This window comes from Aspergillus tubingensis (genome assembly GCF_013340325.1).
Source record: "Aspergillus tubingensis WU-2223L DNA, scaffold_13, whole genome shotgun sequence".
Taxonomy (NCBI): domain Eukaryota; kingdom Fungi; phylum Ascomycota; class Eurotiomycetes; order Eurotiales; family Aspergillaceae; genus Aspergillus; species Aspergillus tubingensis.
In genome coordinates, this window is record NW_023336287.1 from 1,380,986 (window position 1) to 1,395,021 (window position 14,036).

Sequence of the window (14,036 nt, forward strand, 5' to 3'; positions counted from 1 at the left end):
TGTGCATCAACAGTGTACGGTACCGATCGGCTACCTACTGGCAACAGTTTACAAATCTCGAAAAAGCCCACGCGGAGTGGAGAAGAAGAGGTTCGCTTTACATTCTTTGGATAAAGACAGAATCTAAATGGTCTGTGATACAGAAAGGAAATTAACGCTAGTATATATATTGCAAAAAGAATGGATACAACGCGCCGCGATTACCCTGCGATTACATGTGTCAAAGATGGGTTTGCAGCTCCAAATTATGGGTGCATCAGGATCTAAGATTCACAGCCAATTGATGCTACGATCATGGTAGCAATTAGGCACAGCCGGTGTCAGCCAACGAGGCGTTACACTGGGGTCACTCAACTGAACCACAGGCTTCAAGAGTTCCATCTTACCCCAGGGGCCTTCCCCAAAGCTGGAGAGGAGCGATTCAGGACCAGCCTTGAAGTATTGAGGGAAGACACTCTTCCACCCATCCATGACAACCAGCAAGATTTCTGTTACAAACTGCGACGGCCCGATGTGTCCCCACTTGAACAACTGGCTGCACCTTTCAACAACTTCGGGCGAGTAGAGCCCGATCTCAGGCTCGAGATTAATTGTATCAGCCTTAACCAACGAGCTCGTCACGCGGTACGAACCGCCGTGTCGGGAGCGATCGCGGAGAGCCATAAGTGCGCCCAACGCTCCCACAAGCCCGGTTGTCATATCAGAGATGGGCAGTGGCGGTAGGACGCTTGTCCCATCCTTGAAGCCCAAGGACCGACCCATCACGTACGACGAACCAGACGCCGCATCTCCGATTTGCTGCCAGCCGGGTCTCTCGTGGTAGGGGCCGTCGGGGCCGTAGCAGTTCTCTTCAACATAGACGATGCCCTTGCCACGGTTACCAGCCATTTCGAGAAGATCATTGACACCAAATCCCTTTCGTGCAATTGCGTTGGGGCGGAATCCCTGGACAAAGACATCTGCGCCCTCGATGAGTTCACGTAGGCGTGACTTGTCCTCCTCCTTGGTCAGATCGAGATCTATGGTGCGTTTGCCAGCATTGAGAGTAAGTTGCAAGACCTGGATTTCAAATCAATACATTGTGTTCCGAATGAACCCAAGTAAAAGTGGGGGACGTACATTGAGATCCACCAAGCGACTGCAGTTGACACGAATGACATCGGCACCAAGTGCGGCCAGAGTACTGCCAATCACTGGACCAGCAATGATACGCACCAGCTCTACCACCTTGATGCCTGCGAGTGGCCGCTTATCGTTCGCGACCGTGGCAAAAGGAACCGGAGGAGTTGGTATCGCATGCGACTGACGCGAGTAGCCGACCAGCGGGTGCTCTGCAAGTCTTTCCCCCATCAGTGTATCCGCCCACCCTTGCGGCGTAAAGCAGATACTACCACAAAATCCGTTCTTGACGTTGAGCATCTCGAGCTCATCTGCAGTCCACTGCTGGACATGCTTACTGATGTACTCGTAGGCTTCGTCCGGCGTCTGGGCCGGGTACTCGGGATCCATCCCTAGAGCACGCAGAACAGGCGCGGCATACAGGGAGCCATGAATCTGATACCAAACTCCTGGCGTCTTGGTCTTGTAGATCGCAGTCGACCGTTGTCTCAAAGGCGTTGCTTGCCAGCCCTTCTCGAAATCACGCTCGAAAAGGGACGGTAGCTTGCGCGACCGTACCAATTCAGACATGTCCTTTCCTTCGACAGACGCCGCAAAGATCGTCCCCAGCCAGATGGCCGCGTGATCGGTGTTCACCTTCACCGTCTGATCCCGGGCTGCAGTACCATCGCGATCTTCGACGATCTCGTGGGCCACAACACCACACATGGCATGTAAGGCAGCGGCGACAAGAGGAGCCTTGGTCGGGCCAGGGATAACAGGCAACTCGCAGCCAGTGAAGCTGACTGTCTTCCACAGCTCTTGGTCTTGAGTGAACCCAGGCGTGCGCTTGGCAATATACTCGAAGATGCGACTAGCATCTTGGGGCGCGGGAAGGAAATCCTTATCGACAAAGGTCCCAGGACCATAAATGTCTGCACTTGGCTTCGTTTCGTGGGAAGCCATCGTGAAGTGTGGTAGAAGGGTGCAGGAAAGCGAATGATATAAGAAAATTAGCGAGTACTAAAGTGTTTGTAGAGCAGGGAAGGATCTAAAGACTCAAGGATACAGTGACTATTAGTATACAGCCATCATCACTTCCTTTCTCCACACTAGATCCATCAAACCGTTGAATATCGTAGGTCCCCCATCTAAATTCATTCCGATGTTTTAAAACTGGCATCCCGAACTCGCGGAAAGTGTAAATATCGGCAAGCCGAAACCACGGAACCCGCTAGTTGTGGCCCAAAGTGGCAACTCGCCCCTGCTGAATTATGTCATTCCGAGCAAAACCCGGTTGAACGCCGCGTGAATCCCGATCACTGGGACTGCTGGAACGCCTTTTCTGATGATCGTCGTCATCAACTTCGGGCCCCTTCCGAGGTGCATATTACCCGATTAGGTAAGTGCATATAGATTCCGTTATATTAACACCACCAAAGTAGAAGCTGGTGGACTGTCACTCGACGTTGGTGGATATATTAAAGGACAGATACTAAACACCTTCCAGGCTCAATTTGCAGAGCGCAGACTCACAAAACTTTGCAATGTCCTCCTCGATTCAAACCGTGGGTGTGATCGGCGCAGGCGTCATCGGAGCCAGCTGGACAGCACTCTTCCTGGCCAAGGGCCTCAAAGTGATTGTAACAGATCCAGCGCCAGGAGCCGAGGCAAAACTGCGCGACTACTTGCAGGAGTATTGCTCCGAGGTACCGAATGCTACGGTTGCTCCTGCCGCTTGTCTGAAGAATTACACATTTGTCAGGGACATTGAGCCTTACCTCGGAAGCCTAGACTTGATTCAAGAAGTAAGCGACCGTTCCACAGAACTCCTCTTGCGCCTCATCATCAATACTAACAATCATGCCAGAATGGACCGGAGAGATTGGACTTTAAACGCCGTCTGTTTGCACAGTTGGACGCAAAGACACCTCCTCATATCCTCATCGCATCTTCGTCCTCCGGCCTTCCTTCGTCAGAATTTGTCACTGAATGCTCCAACAACCCATCTCGAATCCTTATCGGCCACCCCTTCAACCCTCCTCACTTGGTGCCTCTCGTCGAAGTTGTCCCTCACCCAGGAACAAGTCAAGACTATGTGACGGGTGCATACAATTTCTACAAAAGCCTGGACAAAGAGCCGGTGGTCGTACATCAGGAAACGCCTGGTTTCATCGCCAATCGGCTACAGGCCGCCATCTGCGCCGAAGCGTACAGTCTCGTATCACGAGGAATTGTTTCCGCCGAAGATCTTGGTGAGTACTGAATTCCCTCCCTACTGGCATGTGCGGGCGATTCTAATGCATATAGACAAAACCGTCACGTCCGGTCTCGGTCTGCGCTGGGCACTGACAGGGCCGATAATGACAAATACTCTCGGGGGAGGGGGAGACTTTACCCATTTCATGGATCATCTGGGACCGGCGTTGAAATCGTGGCTCGACGATATGGCGGTGAACAAATTTGACTTGGGATCCGAGGATCAAGTGAACGGCTTGAAAAAGAATGTCAATGGGTGGATATCGCAAGTCGACCTGAAGAAGGTTGAAGGACATCGTGATTTGCTATTGGCTAATCTGGTCAAGGGCAAGCTAGATCAAACAGCGAACCAATAGGATAACCGGGTTATTGACGCTTTTTATGTGACAGGACAGCCATGTTGTGCAACTGCAGATTTTTCGATAGGAATAATAATAGACTTACACGAAGCGGCGGTATCCCTTGACACGAGGGTTCTTCTGAGTAAAGCCTAGCATTGACTGCGGCGATCTGCCAGTCACTCTTTATGGTCATCGTAAGCAATTCACATCGGCAACTAGGAGGCAGCCTGAGTCTTAACCCCCAAGTTGCAGTCCACGTTACGCCTATCGTTTTCTTACTTCTCGCCAATGCCCAATTTTGAAGGAGACTGAGGTGAATCTCAGGCAGCTACAAAATGAAGCTCTATATTGAAAATTGTTGAGTTAGCGTTGGTACATCTATGGTCATGTCTAGTGCAGGCTGTGTACCGACTGACATACCTTGTTTCCTGAAAGCCTGCTGTTCACTTAAGCAAATTCGTCAAATATATGGGAACTGGGAAACGTCATGGTAGTGTCCCATATTTATCTTCCCATTGGCTTCCTCGCCTTCACCAGCGCACAAGGTTCCGTCCGTCATTACGCGTGAGCGTCCTATCTAGCGCTTGTCGGAAAAGCAGCGGACTTGACAGACCGGCGCGGAAAAGGCCCGGATCCACAGTGAAATCATCCAAAACAGTCAAGCTTCTACAGATGATGTGGACCGCACTCGATCCCAGGCTTCCAACTCGCTGAAGGGATGTTATGCTCGGTATAACTCGGCTTCAAGCTCCCCGTGCCCCCACAACTCCTCCGGGTTTCCTCCACAATACAGAAGACGGGCCCCCGATTCCCCGGACGAGAATATATGGGTCTGGCAAGGTGGTGAAATAGCAGTGATATCCACATCAGACTCTAGGGGAAAACGAGGCCCCCTTAATGCCTTCGCTCAGAGCTATTCTGTTTTGCCGGTAGTCTTCTTTTTCTGCCTCCTCCCCTTCCCAACACTGATCCATATACGCATAAACACGTTATTCCAACAATTCTTTTCTCATACGCCAAAATGAAGCCTGCTTTAGGTCTCCGCGGCACCAAACTCAACATCGGGCACATCTGTACGGTCATTCTCCCGGCCTACATCTGCTTCGGTTATCTCATGGCTGTGACATCGGGCATCGAAACTCGGCAGTCATGGGTACACACATTTCCCCAGATGGACACTGTCAATACGACAGGCTCCAGAGAAGCAGAGAACTCTCGAATCAAAGGCACGGTGACGGCAATCTTCAACCTGGGCTGTCTTTTCAGTGCCCTTAGTTGTATAGTGGTGGGTGATATCCTTGGTCGTAAGAGAACGTTTATGCTGGGTCTGGTGATTACAATCGTCGGCTCAATACTCCAGTCGAGTGCATTCTCCTTGCCGCAGTTAACCATCGGGAGGTTTGTTGCTGGATTCGGGTTTGGTGGCGTGACTGCTACTGGGCCAAATTGGTATGAGGACCACTCCCATTGTACAAGTTGGATTTTCCCACGCTGATTCCGATTTATACAGGCAGAGTGAGACCGTTCAGCCCCGGTTAAGAGGATTTATTGTCATGTTTCAGAGTATCTTTCTGTGTACTGGGCTGGCACTTGCCGGGTGGCTGGAATACGGGCTCGCGTTCACAGAGGGATCGGTGACCTGGAGACTTCCTCTTGCATTTCCTTGTTTTCTCTGTCTAGTATCCCTATGCTGGGCTCCCGTGTGGCCGGATTCAGTACGTTAAACTCCCACTATTACGTTATACGTGAATGCTAATAGGGCAGCCACGTTGGTTGATCAAAAAGGGTCGCATTGACGACGCTCGCAATGTCCTTGCTATGCTCCGCGATGAATCCGTCGACAGCCCCGGTATCGTTCACCAAATCGAAGAAATCGAAACATCGCTTCAGGAAACCGGACAGGGCTCCTTTAAGGATATCTTTCGGAACGGACCGGCACGATTCGCCAACCGGGCGTTCATCGCTGTCTCATTGCAGATGGGGCAACAGATCTGCGGGGCCAATGCGATAACTTTCTACCAATCGACTATATTCGAGACTTATCTTGGTATGGACGGGACTCTATCGTTGCTTATGTCCGCGGTTCTTTTCACATGGTGTGCCCCTCCTTCATTATCGCTCCTCATTGTGAAAATAGTGCTAAGGTAACAGGAAAATGCTGATTGCCCCCATCGGCACCCTGACTATCGACAAGGCTGGACGACGCAAATTGCTACTTATCGCTTTTGGTGGGATGGGCATATGCATGGCCGTGATGGCAGGGTGCATCTCCCAGCCATCCAATACAGCCGCCGTTCATACCGCGGTTGCATTCATTTTCCTTTACGTGTTCTTTTACGTTAATGGGTGCATTGGTTTAACGTATCTCTACTGCTCCGAGATCGCACCACTGGCTGTTCGGACACAGATTACCGGCATGTCGACGGCGTCGTCGTGGACATTTAACTTCCTGGTTGTTGAGGTCACGCCTACTGGGTTCAGCTCCTTGGGCTGGAAGTATTTTATCGTTTATGCAGCCATCAATTTGGTCTTGCTTGTGCCGAGTATGTTCTTGTCTTCATCTTTCATTTGCCTTGGTCATGTGATGCTGATGTCAATAGTGGTGTACTTTTTCTTTCCCGAGACGAAGAGTCTGCACCTAGAGGCCATTGACAATATCTTCCTTGATAGTAAAAACATATTCCAGCCGGTTCCTGCGGCTAGAGATATGAGGAAGCATGGTCGACTGCAGGGTGCGCATGGGGGCTTGCAGGTTGAGGAGAAGGCGACAGAGGAGCATATGGAGGTTGTCTAGGAATATTAGAGAGCTGCCAGATATGGAGTCACGTACGACGGTTTAAAGTTGGTAGCTAGGCCGAAAGAGAACAGGACTTAGGATAACTGGGAATAGAGGAGTAAACGGTGTAAATAGGATAGAAAGCGGTAGCAGACAATAGATAAGGAGAGCTAGATGGGAAGATTCAGGGTACCTGCTTAACGATAATCAATTAGATGTTCCTTTTTGGCCACTATCAGCGCCAGCAGATGCAAGGTGGGTGGGAAGTACCACCTCCTTTGTCCGCCAAATTTTCATATTGCCTCTCTGCCTTTTCCGTGATGACTCCATCAAACTCTACGACTCACAAGGCTTTGCGTTACTCCTCTAGAACGATAGAATTATTTGCAACCGGAAATAATTCGTTGATATCCAGTCGGATTGTTCATTGTAGCCCTACATCCTCGGGCACCTGTGCTGCCCCCGCGATCATATTGCCACTGCTTTCCAAACATGGGCTTATTGAGAATATCGATAGGTGCTAGAGTAGCATACAATCGAGTACTTCCCTGTCCTGATCCTCGATCCCTTGACACATAAAACTACAAGGCATCTCACATCGCCTGCCATCCATATTATGTCCCCCTTTTACAGCTAATATGTACTAAGCCTTTAGCTACGAGCCCAGGCAGATCTACTTTGGAGGCGACCGATATTTATCCGCACGCGGATTCATTGTTGGCGGAAAACGGCGGATGTGCTATTCGACAGTATCCGAGTCATCCGAAGGAGTTTAAAGACTTTGACGACGGATACTATGTTATCCGTGACTGAGCATATATCGTTGGAAATGAGAAGCCGTTCGTATTAAATGTATATCTACTGAATTTGTTAGTATGGCTGGTTACGCGCCTGAATTGAAATCACAGTGCGGAACATGCCAAGTTGGGAAAAGAAAAGGTACAGACAGTACGTATAGATAATATGGCAATTTACTGTGATTAAAGAGTAGCGTGCCGCTATTGTAGCTATGTCGGTATATCAAGGAATTGCAAGCTGCTACGGAGTAATATTTGCTTATTCGATCAATTCTAGGTTTTGATATCCATGATGCTACGTCTGCCTGTGGAACCAAGGAAGTTTGCCAGACCTCTTTACGGGAATCAGGATGGATTTAGGTTGGAATGGTCCGAGAAAGGAGAGATGTATCGGCATAGCCTTATGTTATGCATACAGCTCGACGCAGTACCATTTCTTTTATGAATCTTAATCTGACTTATTTTCGTGTTACTAAAGATAATCCCAATTATCAGAGCACGTGCGACAAGCATCGTCGCAGAAACTACCAACAATGTCATGTTCCGGTTAGATATTTTACCGTATTATTCCTGGTGAGCACATCCAAGACTACCCACAAAGCACCTCGGACAGACGAGAAATCCCTTATCATCTTGCCATCAGATACTACATCCCTCTCGACCGCCCTGAACCAGTCTCGCAAAATGCTATGGCTATTATTGGCCTCCAGGGCACTCTGGGACGACATCTACACCAAGTTGAAGCAAGGAGGGATTCCTCTGTCGGACACATCCAACCAGGGCGCAGGCGGGATACTTAATGAACACATTAAGGATGATCGAAGTAGGTCAACAGCGAACGAAAATAACTTAGACCATTTACGAAATGGGATACAGTAGAGCTACCTTATGACTCGTGACATGTCTAAATAGGTTCGGCCATTCTCGGAATTTCCTTTGATGGTCAACAATTTCCGTGATCAGATCGCTGGGCCGATCATTGATATTGCACATAACATGGGTGCGCATAACGGTATATTTCGCCACTGTCCCGCAACAAAGCCCCAAGATTCATGGGGCATTTCTACGCCGAACCTTAGACCCTAGAATCTGGAATGACTCTTGTATCTGAATCTCCATGCTCTTTCAGATAGACGTGCGTTCGAGGAAACCCTGGGCGTCACCCAATCTCCATGCAAGCTATCAGGGCGCCCTTCAGCGTGTAGATATTTTCAACACCTGGGAAAGCCTATCACTCCTATTAATCGGACCACCGCTCTCTCATCTCTGGAGTGATAGTAGGAACTGTATATACAAACTCTACCTCCAGCCAACAATCCCAGTCCTAATTAACCTAATCTAAGGATACATCTAATCTGGCTTTGACGTTCTTTTAATACATAAAAGATAAAATATAATGCCCCCAAAAATTATTTAATATATTACAGGAAAATCATCTTATCAACAGTTAAACCGAGTATTTTCAAAATTAATAAATACCATCCGAGGCTGGCTATCCACTGCAGATCTGATAAGAATATTCTATAACTCCAGATTAATAAGCTAGATGTTCTTTTCATAGACACGGCTTTTAAAATCAACAATTATTTTTCATAATATATTAACAGACAGATTAAGAGAACAATGCTGGTTTAGCATCTGCTATAATAATTCTCTAAATATATTTAATAAGAACTATTCTAACTGCCCGTTTACATGTTAAATTAATAAATAAATCTAAGAAGTATAATCCAAAATATTTCAGGATACTATAACCTTAGAACTCGGCAAGGACTTCATACACATTAACTTTATAGGTATAGTATTTATTTATATGAAGAAATAGATTAAGATAATCTTTATCATCATCAGAATAAAGCGGGTTATATATCTTTGTAACAAATTCTGTACCATTCTTTAGAAGTAATTAGGAGGTTAAAATAATTAACCAGATAGTAAATACTTGTGAGTTATAGCTATCACCTTCTTCTAGAAGCTTAAAAACTTACAGGCTAATGGTATTGTTCTCTTTACTCCCGGGTAACCGGGATTACTGAAGATATCTTTTAACTGGACTTATTTATTTTCTTTTTACCCTGTCACTTTCGCTACTCGTGCAACAATCTCCGGTAACTAGTGTTAGTACTGAGATACTATAAGACTCTACAGTGAACCTCCATCCAGTAGTGTATGGCACCAGAGGCTTGGGGAGCTCTGTGGATGGGGTATCAAACAAAGGTAAATTTTGCTGAAGGAAGATCCTGACCGCAAGGAGAGTGTGCTGCAGTAAAGCTAGCCTTTACACATGGCTAGTAGCCTAGCGAGAAACCAGGTGTTCAGCCCCTTCTATTAGCGGCGCAACTATTTTCCAACTCCGGAGGTTCCGTGCCATCCATTGAACCAGCCATTTGCCAAAAACCGGCCACCATAACCTGAGCAAATGACGTTCAATTCTTTACGAAGCGGATTGTGCATAGAGTTAAGCTCTTTACTAGTCAGGGACTGTTGAATCGCCAAGAGATCACATCTCCTGTTCCACTGTCAAGCCCAAGATCTCACCACAGTACTTGTGATATATATCTACGTACTCCTAAGCGGAGTGGACCGTTGCGGAGTGAGCGAACAATACTATGTACATGGGGACAAAAGAATCATTGTGCGAGTCCAAGCACTCCAGAAATAGCGAATCCCCGAAGATAAGTACTATCCCCGAAGCCGGAGTTCAACATTCAGATTAGACAGCCGAACCAGAAAACCAACGTAGGGGAATCGCTATGACCTATGCCACGAACAGGCCCACGGGAATAATATTTTAGATATCAGCGTGACCCGGAGAGCTGTAAAATATTGAAGGGATGTCTAATGAGCTAAAGAAAAGGTATCTTAGGACTTATATTCGACAAGATCAGATAGAATTGACCACACAAGACCTATCCTTTACATAGTCGCTAAGGGAAAGCTTCGGACTAGCAATGGGAACTCCTTCCACTTCTTACTCCGATTCCTATCCGATTGCAGCGGCCATAACTCTTCCAGGACCTCCTTGACTTCTCTGGGGATCTGTATGGGTCCGGAATAGCCAATCTCGTCCTCGCGCCACAATTGCCATGCGACTCGACCGATTTCTTTGACGTCCACCAGCACCTCCTCATTGAGATAGAAGTCTTTTCGGGTGACAAGAAATGATCTCCCGAGCTGCCGAATAACATGTTCCAGTTCTCGTCTGAAAAGGTCCGCTCCCACAAGATTCACGCGAATGTATTTGATCTTGCGTGTCTCCTGATGAAAGAAGACAAGATTAAAAATCTCGGTGACGAGACTTTCGTCAACAGCGGAATTGATCAGAATTTCGCGGAGGCTGGAAGGACTCGGTACTTCGTCCTCACGTGGTGTACGCCGAGGGTCGCAGTCAAGATCGAGGTGAACGGTATGAATGCGCAAAAGCTGCCCGAGAGCCTTGTAGATCTCGCACTCCTGAGCACTACCCCGAGAACGTTGTAGTGGCATGCGAAGCTCTTGGAGTCGCGGGCATAACCTGGCTATTGACCGAATGTGTTCGCCGTTGGAGATAGGGTATTTGGGTCCATCGTGAGGTGTTCGTCTCTGCTCCTCAGAAGTTTCAAGGCTCAGGCCCTCCAAGTTGTGATGGTAAGAGAGAATGCGGTCTAAAGAGGAAAAGTTCCATAATCCCCGCAGACACAAAAATCGTAGCGACCTGAATGTTTGCACCGCAGAAATCATTTCTTCATTGTCCGATGCGGCATCTACTGAATTATCTTCCGTATAGGACGTGCGTGGCTTATTCCAGGGAACCATACCGACGTACAGACGTTCCAAATGAACCAAGATCGAGGCCACTTTACCTAACATAGCCGGTTCGGAATGGACTCCCAGATCAAGGGATCGCAGTCTAGACAGATCGATCATTGTTGAGATATTGAAAAGGATGCTCTCATGTGGTTGTTGAGGGTCGCCGTTGATGAACGTCAAGGAATCTATGCACACGACAGGAGAAGAAGGCTTCACCTTAGAAGTAAACTCCTGCCACTCCTTTTTAACCTTCCTAATTGGGTTATCATGCCGGCCGTGCATATCATCAAGGAGCAAATGCTTAAGATTTGGGGCCATAAAGACGAAGGAAAGAGGTTCGTCGATATGTATCCACCCCTGATGTGGGTCCCGGTTCACCGTATAGACTGCGTTGAGGGTATGAAGTGCGGGAGAACGCAGAATGTCAAGGTCAAAAGGCTGTTTAAACTCCTTACCAACGCAACGGTGGGAACGTCCTAGACCAGGTAGATCAAGGGTTGGAGACTGGGGAGTCCAGACATTCAATCGGCAGGCTGGGTGTGACCGTTGAAGGGCCTGGAGAAGGCAAGTAGGAAACATATTGCGCACGGCGTAGCTCAGTAGCTGAAGATGCTGTAATCGCGAAAGGAGGCTCAATATTGGCTCCCAGTCGTCTTGCCTATAATAAGCAAGGGTTGAGGTAAGGAAAAAGAGTGAAGAGTCACAAATCTGGAATAATGAGTCCTGAAGAAGTGTGTCTGTAGAGGGCAAAGGATTAAAGATAACGAATTCATTTGCCCAATTCTTTTGCTGCCAAAGCTGCTTGGCTGTTTTGGTCTCAAGCCCTGGCTTCTTGAGACAGACAAGTTCAAGGGTTCGCGCATACCGTAAGTACTGACGACCGAGGCCATCTGTGTGAAGCTCAGAAATGGCATTGAGAAGCTGTGTGCGGTCGCAGAATGCAATGCGAAGATACCTGTAAAGTTCTGTAGCTGCAAGATCATGCCAATCTTGGCATGTCCGACTTAGAGCGGCCAAATCATGCCATGAGTAATCGACGACCTGTTATTCTCTGAGTTTATGTCTGCGTAGTTGTTATCATCCCATCCATGCACCTACAAACAGGCAAATAAGCCGTTGGACTTCCACGGGTAGGCAATCTAGGGTGGGCATGATGTTTGGCAAAGTGACTGAAAAGATGGCAGTGAGACCACGGCGTTTAGAGAAAAATGGTTGTGCAGTAGTAAGCAGGGGTACACACAGTGAACCACGGTTTTGGATGCTGCTAGCCAAGACCCTCAGGAAGACTATTAAAGTTGCCCCCACCGACTAAAAGTTGGCTCGCTACTTCTCCGAGACATCCCGGATCGTTAAAAGGAGATGAGAAGCTCCAATTTTTCTGCACAAAATATGAATTTGGTCTCCACCACGGTGAATCTTCCGGACCCGGTAGGGGCTGTACCACTGAAAATTCGTTTGAAGATCATTATATCGATCTTCAAAAAGATTTAGAGCATAGCCGTTGAATTAGTATGCATATCTGACTTCTCACCGATCCATATGTTTCCTGCTTTCATGTTCAGATACTATTGGTGAAGTATCCACTGTCTTGCTGTGCCCCTTCGTCATCAATAGCAATACATGATTCCTAGAGAAACAAGGAGTATAGCATCCTTAGAAAAGTGACTTTATTCGCACTTCCAGCCATGATTTACTGGATTGGTTATTGAACGGGTGGCTATCAATTAGTCAGGAGATAATTAATTTACGATGTGTGATGACTATTATGATAGGGAATAGCAAAATTGATTACATTGATCTAAGGAGTACAATTTGGGGTGGTGAACGGGGTTTCTGCCGCTTTCATGCCTCTGCAGCACCTCAACTACTGCTTGCTGATTCAATCTAGCAGCCAGCTCAATAGCTGTAAGTCCTCTACTGTCTCTCACATCCTGGTCGGCTCCTTTGCTAAGGAGGTAGCGTACCACATCCACTCTTCCGAGCTCAGATGCCCGGTGCAGAGGTGTTCCTAGTGACATAAAACACAAAACCGAGAAGGTTGGGAGGTCCTCGTGCACAGGAGTGTTCAAAGGCGCTCCCCTTTCAATTAACATTTCCAACACTTCAATAGTGTCAGCATCGCGTTGAACAGCATGATGAAGCAGCTGGCCTGGCTGGATATTCTGGCAATAATCCAACATTAGGCGGATAGTGGAAATGGGGGCTCTTTCAACAGCCCACGAAAGCGGGGAGACGTCTATAAATGTACGTTTATTGGGATCGGCACCATGATCCAAAAGCCAAGATACCATCTCTTCGTTTTCTATGGCAATTCTAGGAGGGATTAATAGGGCGTTAAATCGCGGAATATGGAGTATGGACTCACCCTAGGATGGGGGGTTGGGTCTCGCACATTGGCTCGTTGATATCCAAACCTTTTTCAATAAGAAAAGCGAGCGCATTCTTGGATCTGCACCTAGTTGCGCTCCGTGCGTAGATTGAATGTGTGGGAAAACCATGATCCATGAGCGCCCGCATGAAATCCACATTGTCTTGTTCCACAGCCTGCCCCATGATAATACCAAAGTCATCTATATGGAAGTTCTCCGACGACGATTGCGCCGAGTCGAGGAGGTCGCAAAATTGTTGGATATCCCCATTGAGGCATAGTTCTCTTGCTCTCAGAAGGATGTCCCGAGAGGTCCGGCCCGGAACTTGATAAATCTCACCCCAGATGGAAGGCGAGGGCGAACTTGAAGCAGGTTGTACGTTCATAACTGTTCGAGGTTGTCAAAGACTCTGTGAGGAATATATTTCTGGTGCAGTCGTAAGTAGTTGGAGCTTAGCTCGGATGGCTGGCGCGCACGGTGCATTTGAATTAATGGTGAGTCACTATACCGAAAGGTGACACAATAGCCGCTGATGTACATCTGCTCACGTGGCCGGCGCTGTATATATAGATTATTCGCGATTTTCCGAGCGCACAGGGGACATGCG

The 14,036-nt window shown here is 47.8% G+C and overlaps 5 protein-coding genes across 5 annotated transcripts; 2 read left to right on the plus strand and 3 right to left on the minus strand.

Annotated features, from left to right (window-relative positions):
- Positions 1-270: 270 nt before the first annotated feature.
- On the minus strand, positions 271-2,064 carry AtWU_10763 (alpha methylacyl-CoA racemase; the record flags this gene model as incomplete). The annotated part of the gene is made up of 2 exons (XM_035505867.1): positions 271-1,059; positions 1,120-2,064. The coding sequence occupies 2 exons, from the start codon at positions 2,062-2,064 to the stop codon at positions 271-273; spliced, it is 1,734 nt and encodes a 577-aa protein (XP_035361760.1).
- Positions 2,065-2,645: 581 nt separating this feature from the next.
- AtWU_10764 (3-hydroxyacyl-CoA dehyrogenase) lies at positions 2,646-3,713 on the plus strand (the record flags this gene model as incomplete). Its single annotated transcript, XM_035505868.1, has 3 exons — positions 2,646-2,906; positions 2,969-3,353; positions 3,409-3,713. The coding sequence occupies 3 exons, from the start codon at positions 2,646-2,648 to the stop codon at positions 3,711-3,713; spliced, it is 951 nt and encodes a 316-aa protein (XP_035361761.1).
- Positions 3,714-4,719: 1,006 nt separating this feature from the next.
- Positions 4,720-6,492, plus strand: AtWU_10765 (sugar porter family MFS transporter; the record flags this gene model as incomplete). Its single annotated transcript, XM_035505869.1, has 5 exons — positions 4,720-5,147; positions 5,209-5,413; positions 5,463-5,794; positions 5,850-6,241; positions 6,299-6,492. The coding sequence occupies 5 exons, from the start codon at positions 4,720-4,722 to the stop codon at positions 6,490-6,492; spliced, it is 1,551 nt and encodes a 516-aa protein (XP_035361762.1).
- Positions 6,493-10,187: 3,695 nt separating this feature from the next.
- AtWU_10766 (F-box protein) lies at positions 10,188-12,212 on the minus strand (the record flags this gene model as incomplete). Its single annotated transcript, XM_035505870.1, has 2 exons — positions 10,188-12,101; positions 12,159-12,212. The coding sequence occupies 2 exons, from the start codon at positions 12,210-12,212 to the stop codon at positions 10,188-10,190; spliced, it is 1,968 nt and encodes a 655-aa protein (XP_035361763.1).
- A 406-nt stretch (positions 12,213-12,618) lies between these two features.
- Positions 12,619-13,814, minus strand: AtWU_10767 (ankyrin repeat domain-containing protein; the record flags this gene model as incomplete). The annotated part of the gene is made up of 3 exons (XM_035505871.1): positions 12,619-12,687; positions 12,989-13,373; positions 13,426-13,814. 3 exons carry the CDS (start codon positions 13,812-13,814, stop codon positions 12,619-12,621), a joined length of 843 nt encoding a protein of 280 aa, XP_035361764.1.
- Positions 13,815-14,036: the final 222 nt, after the last annotated feature.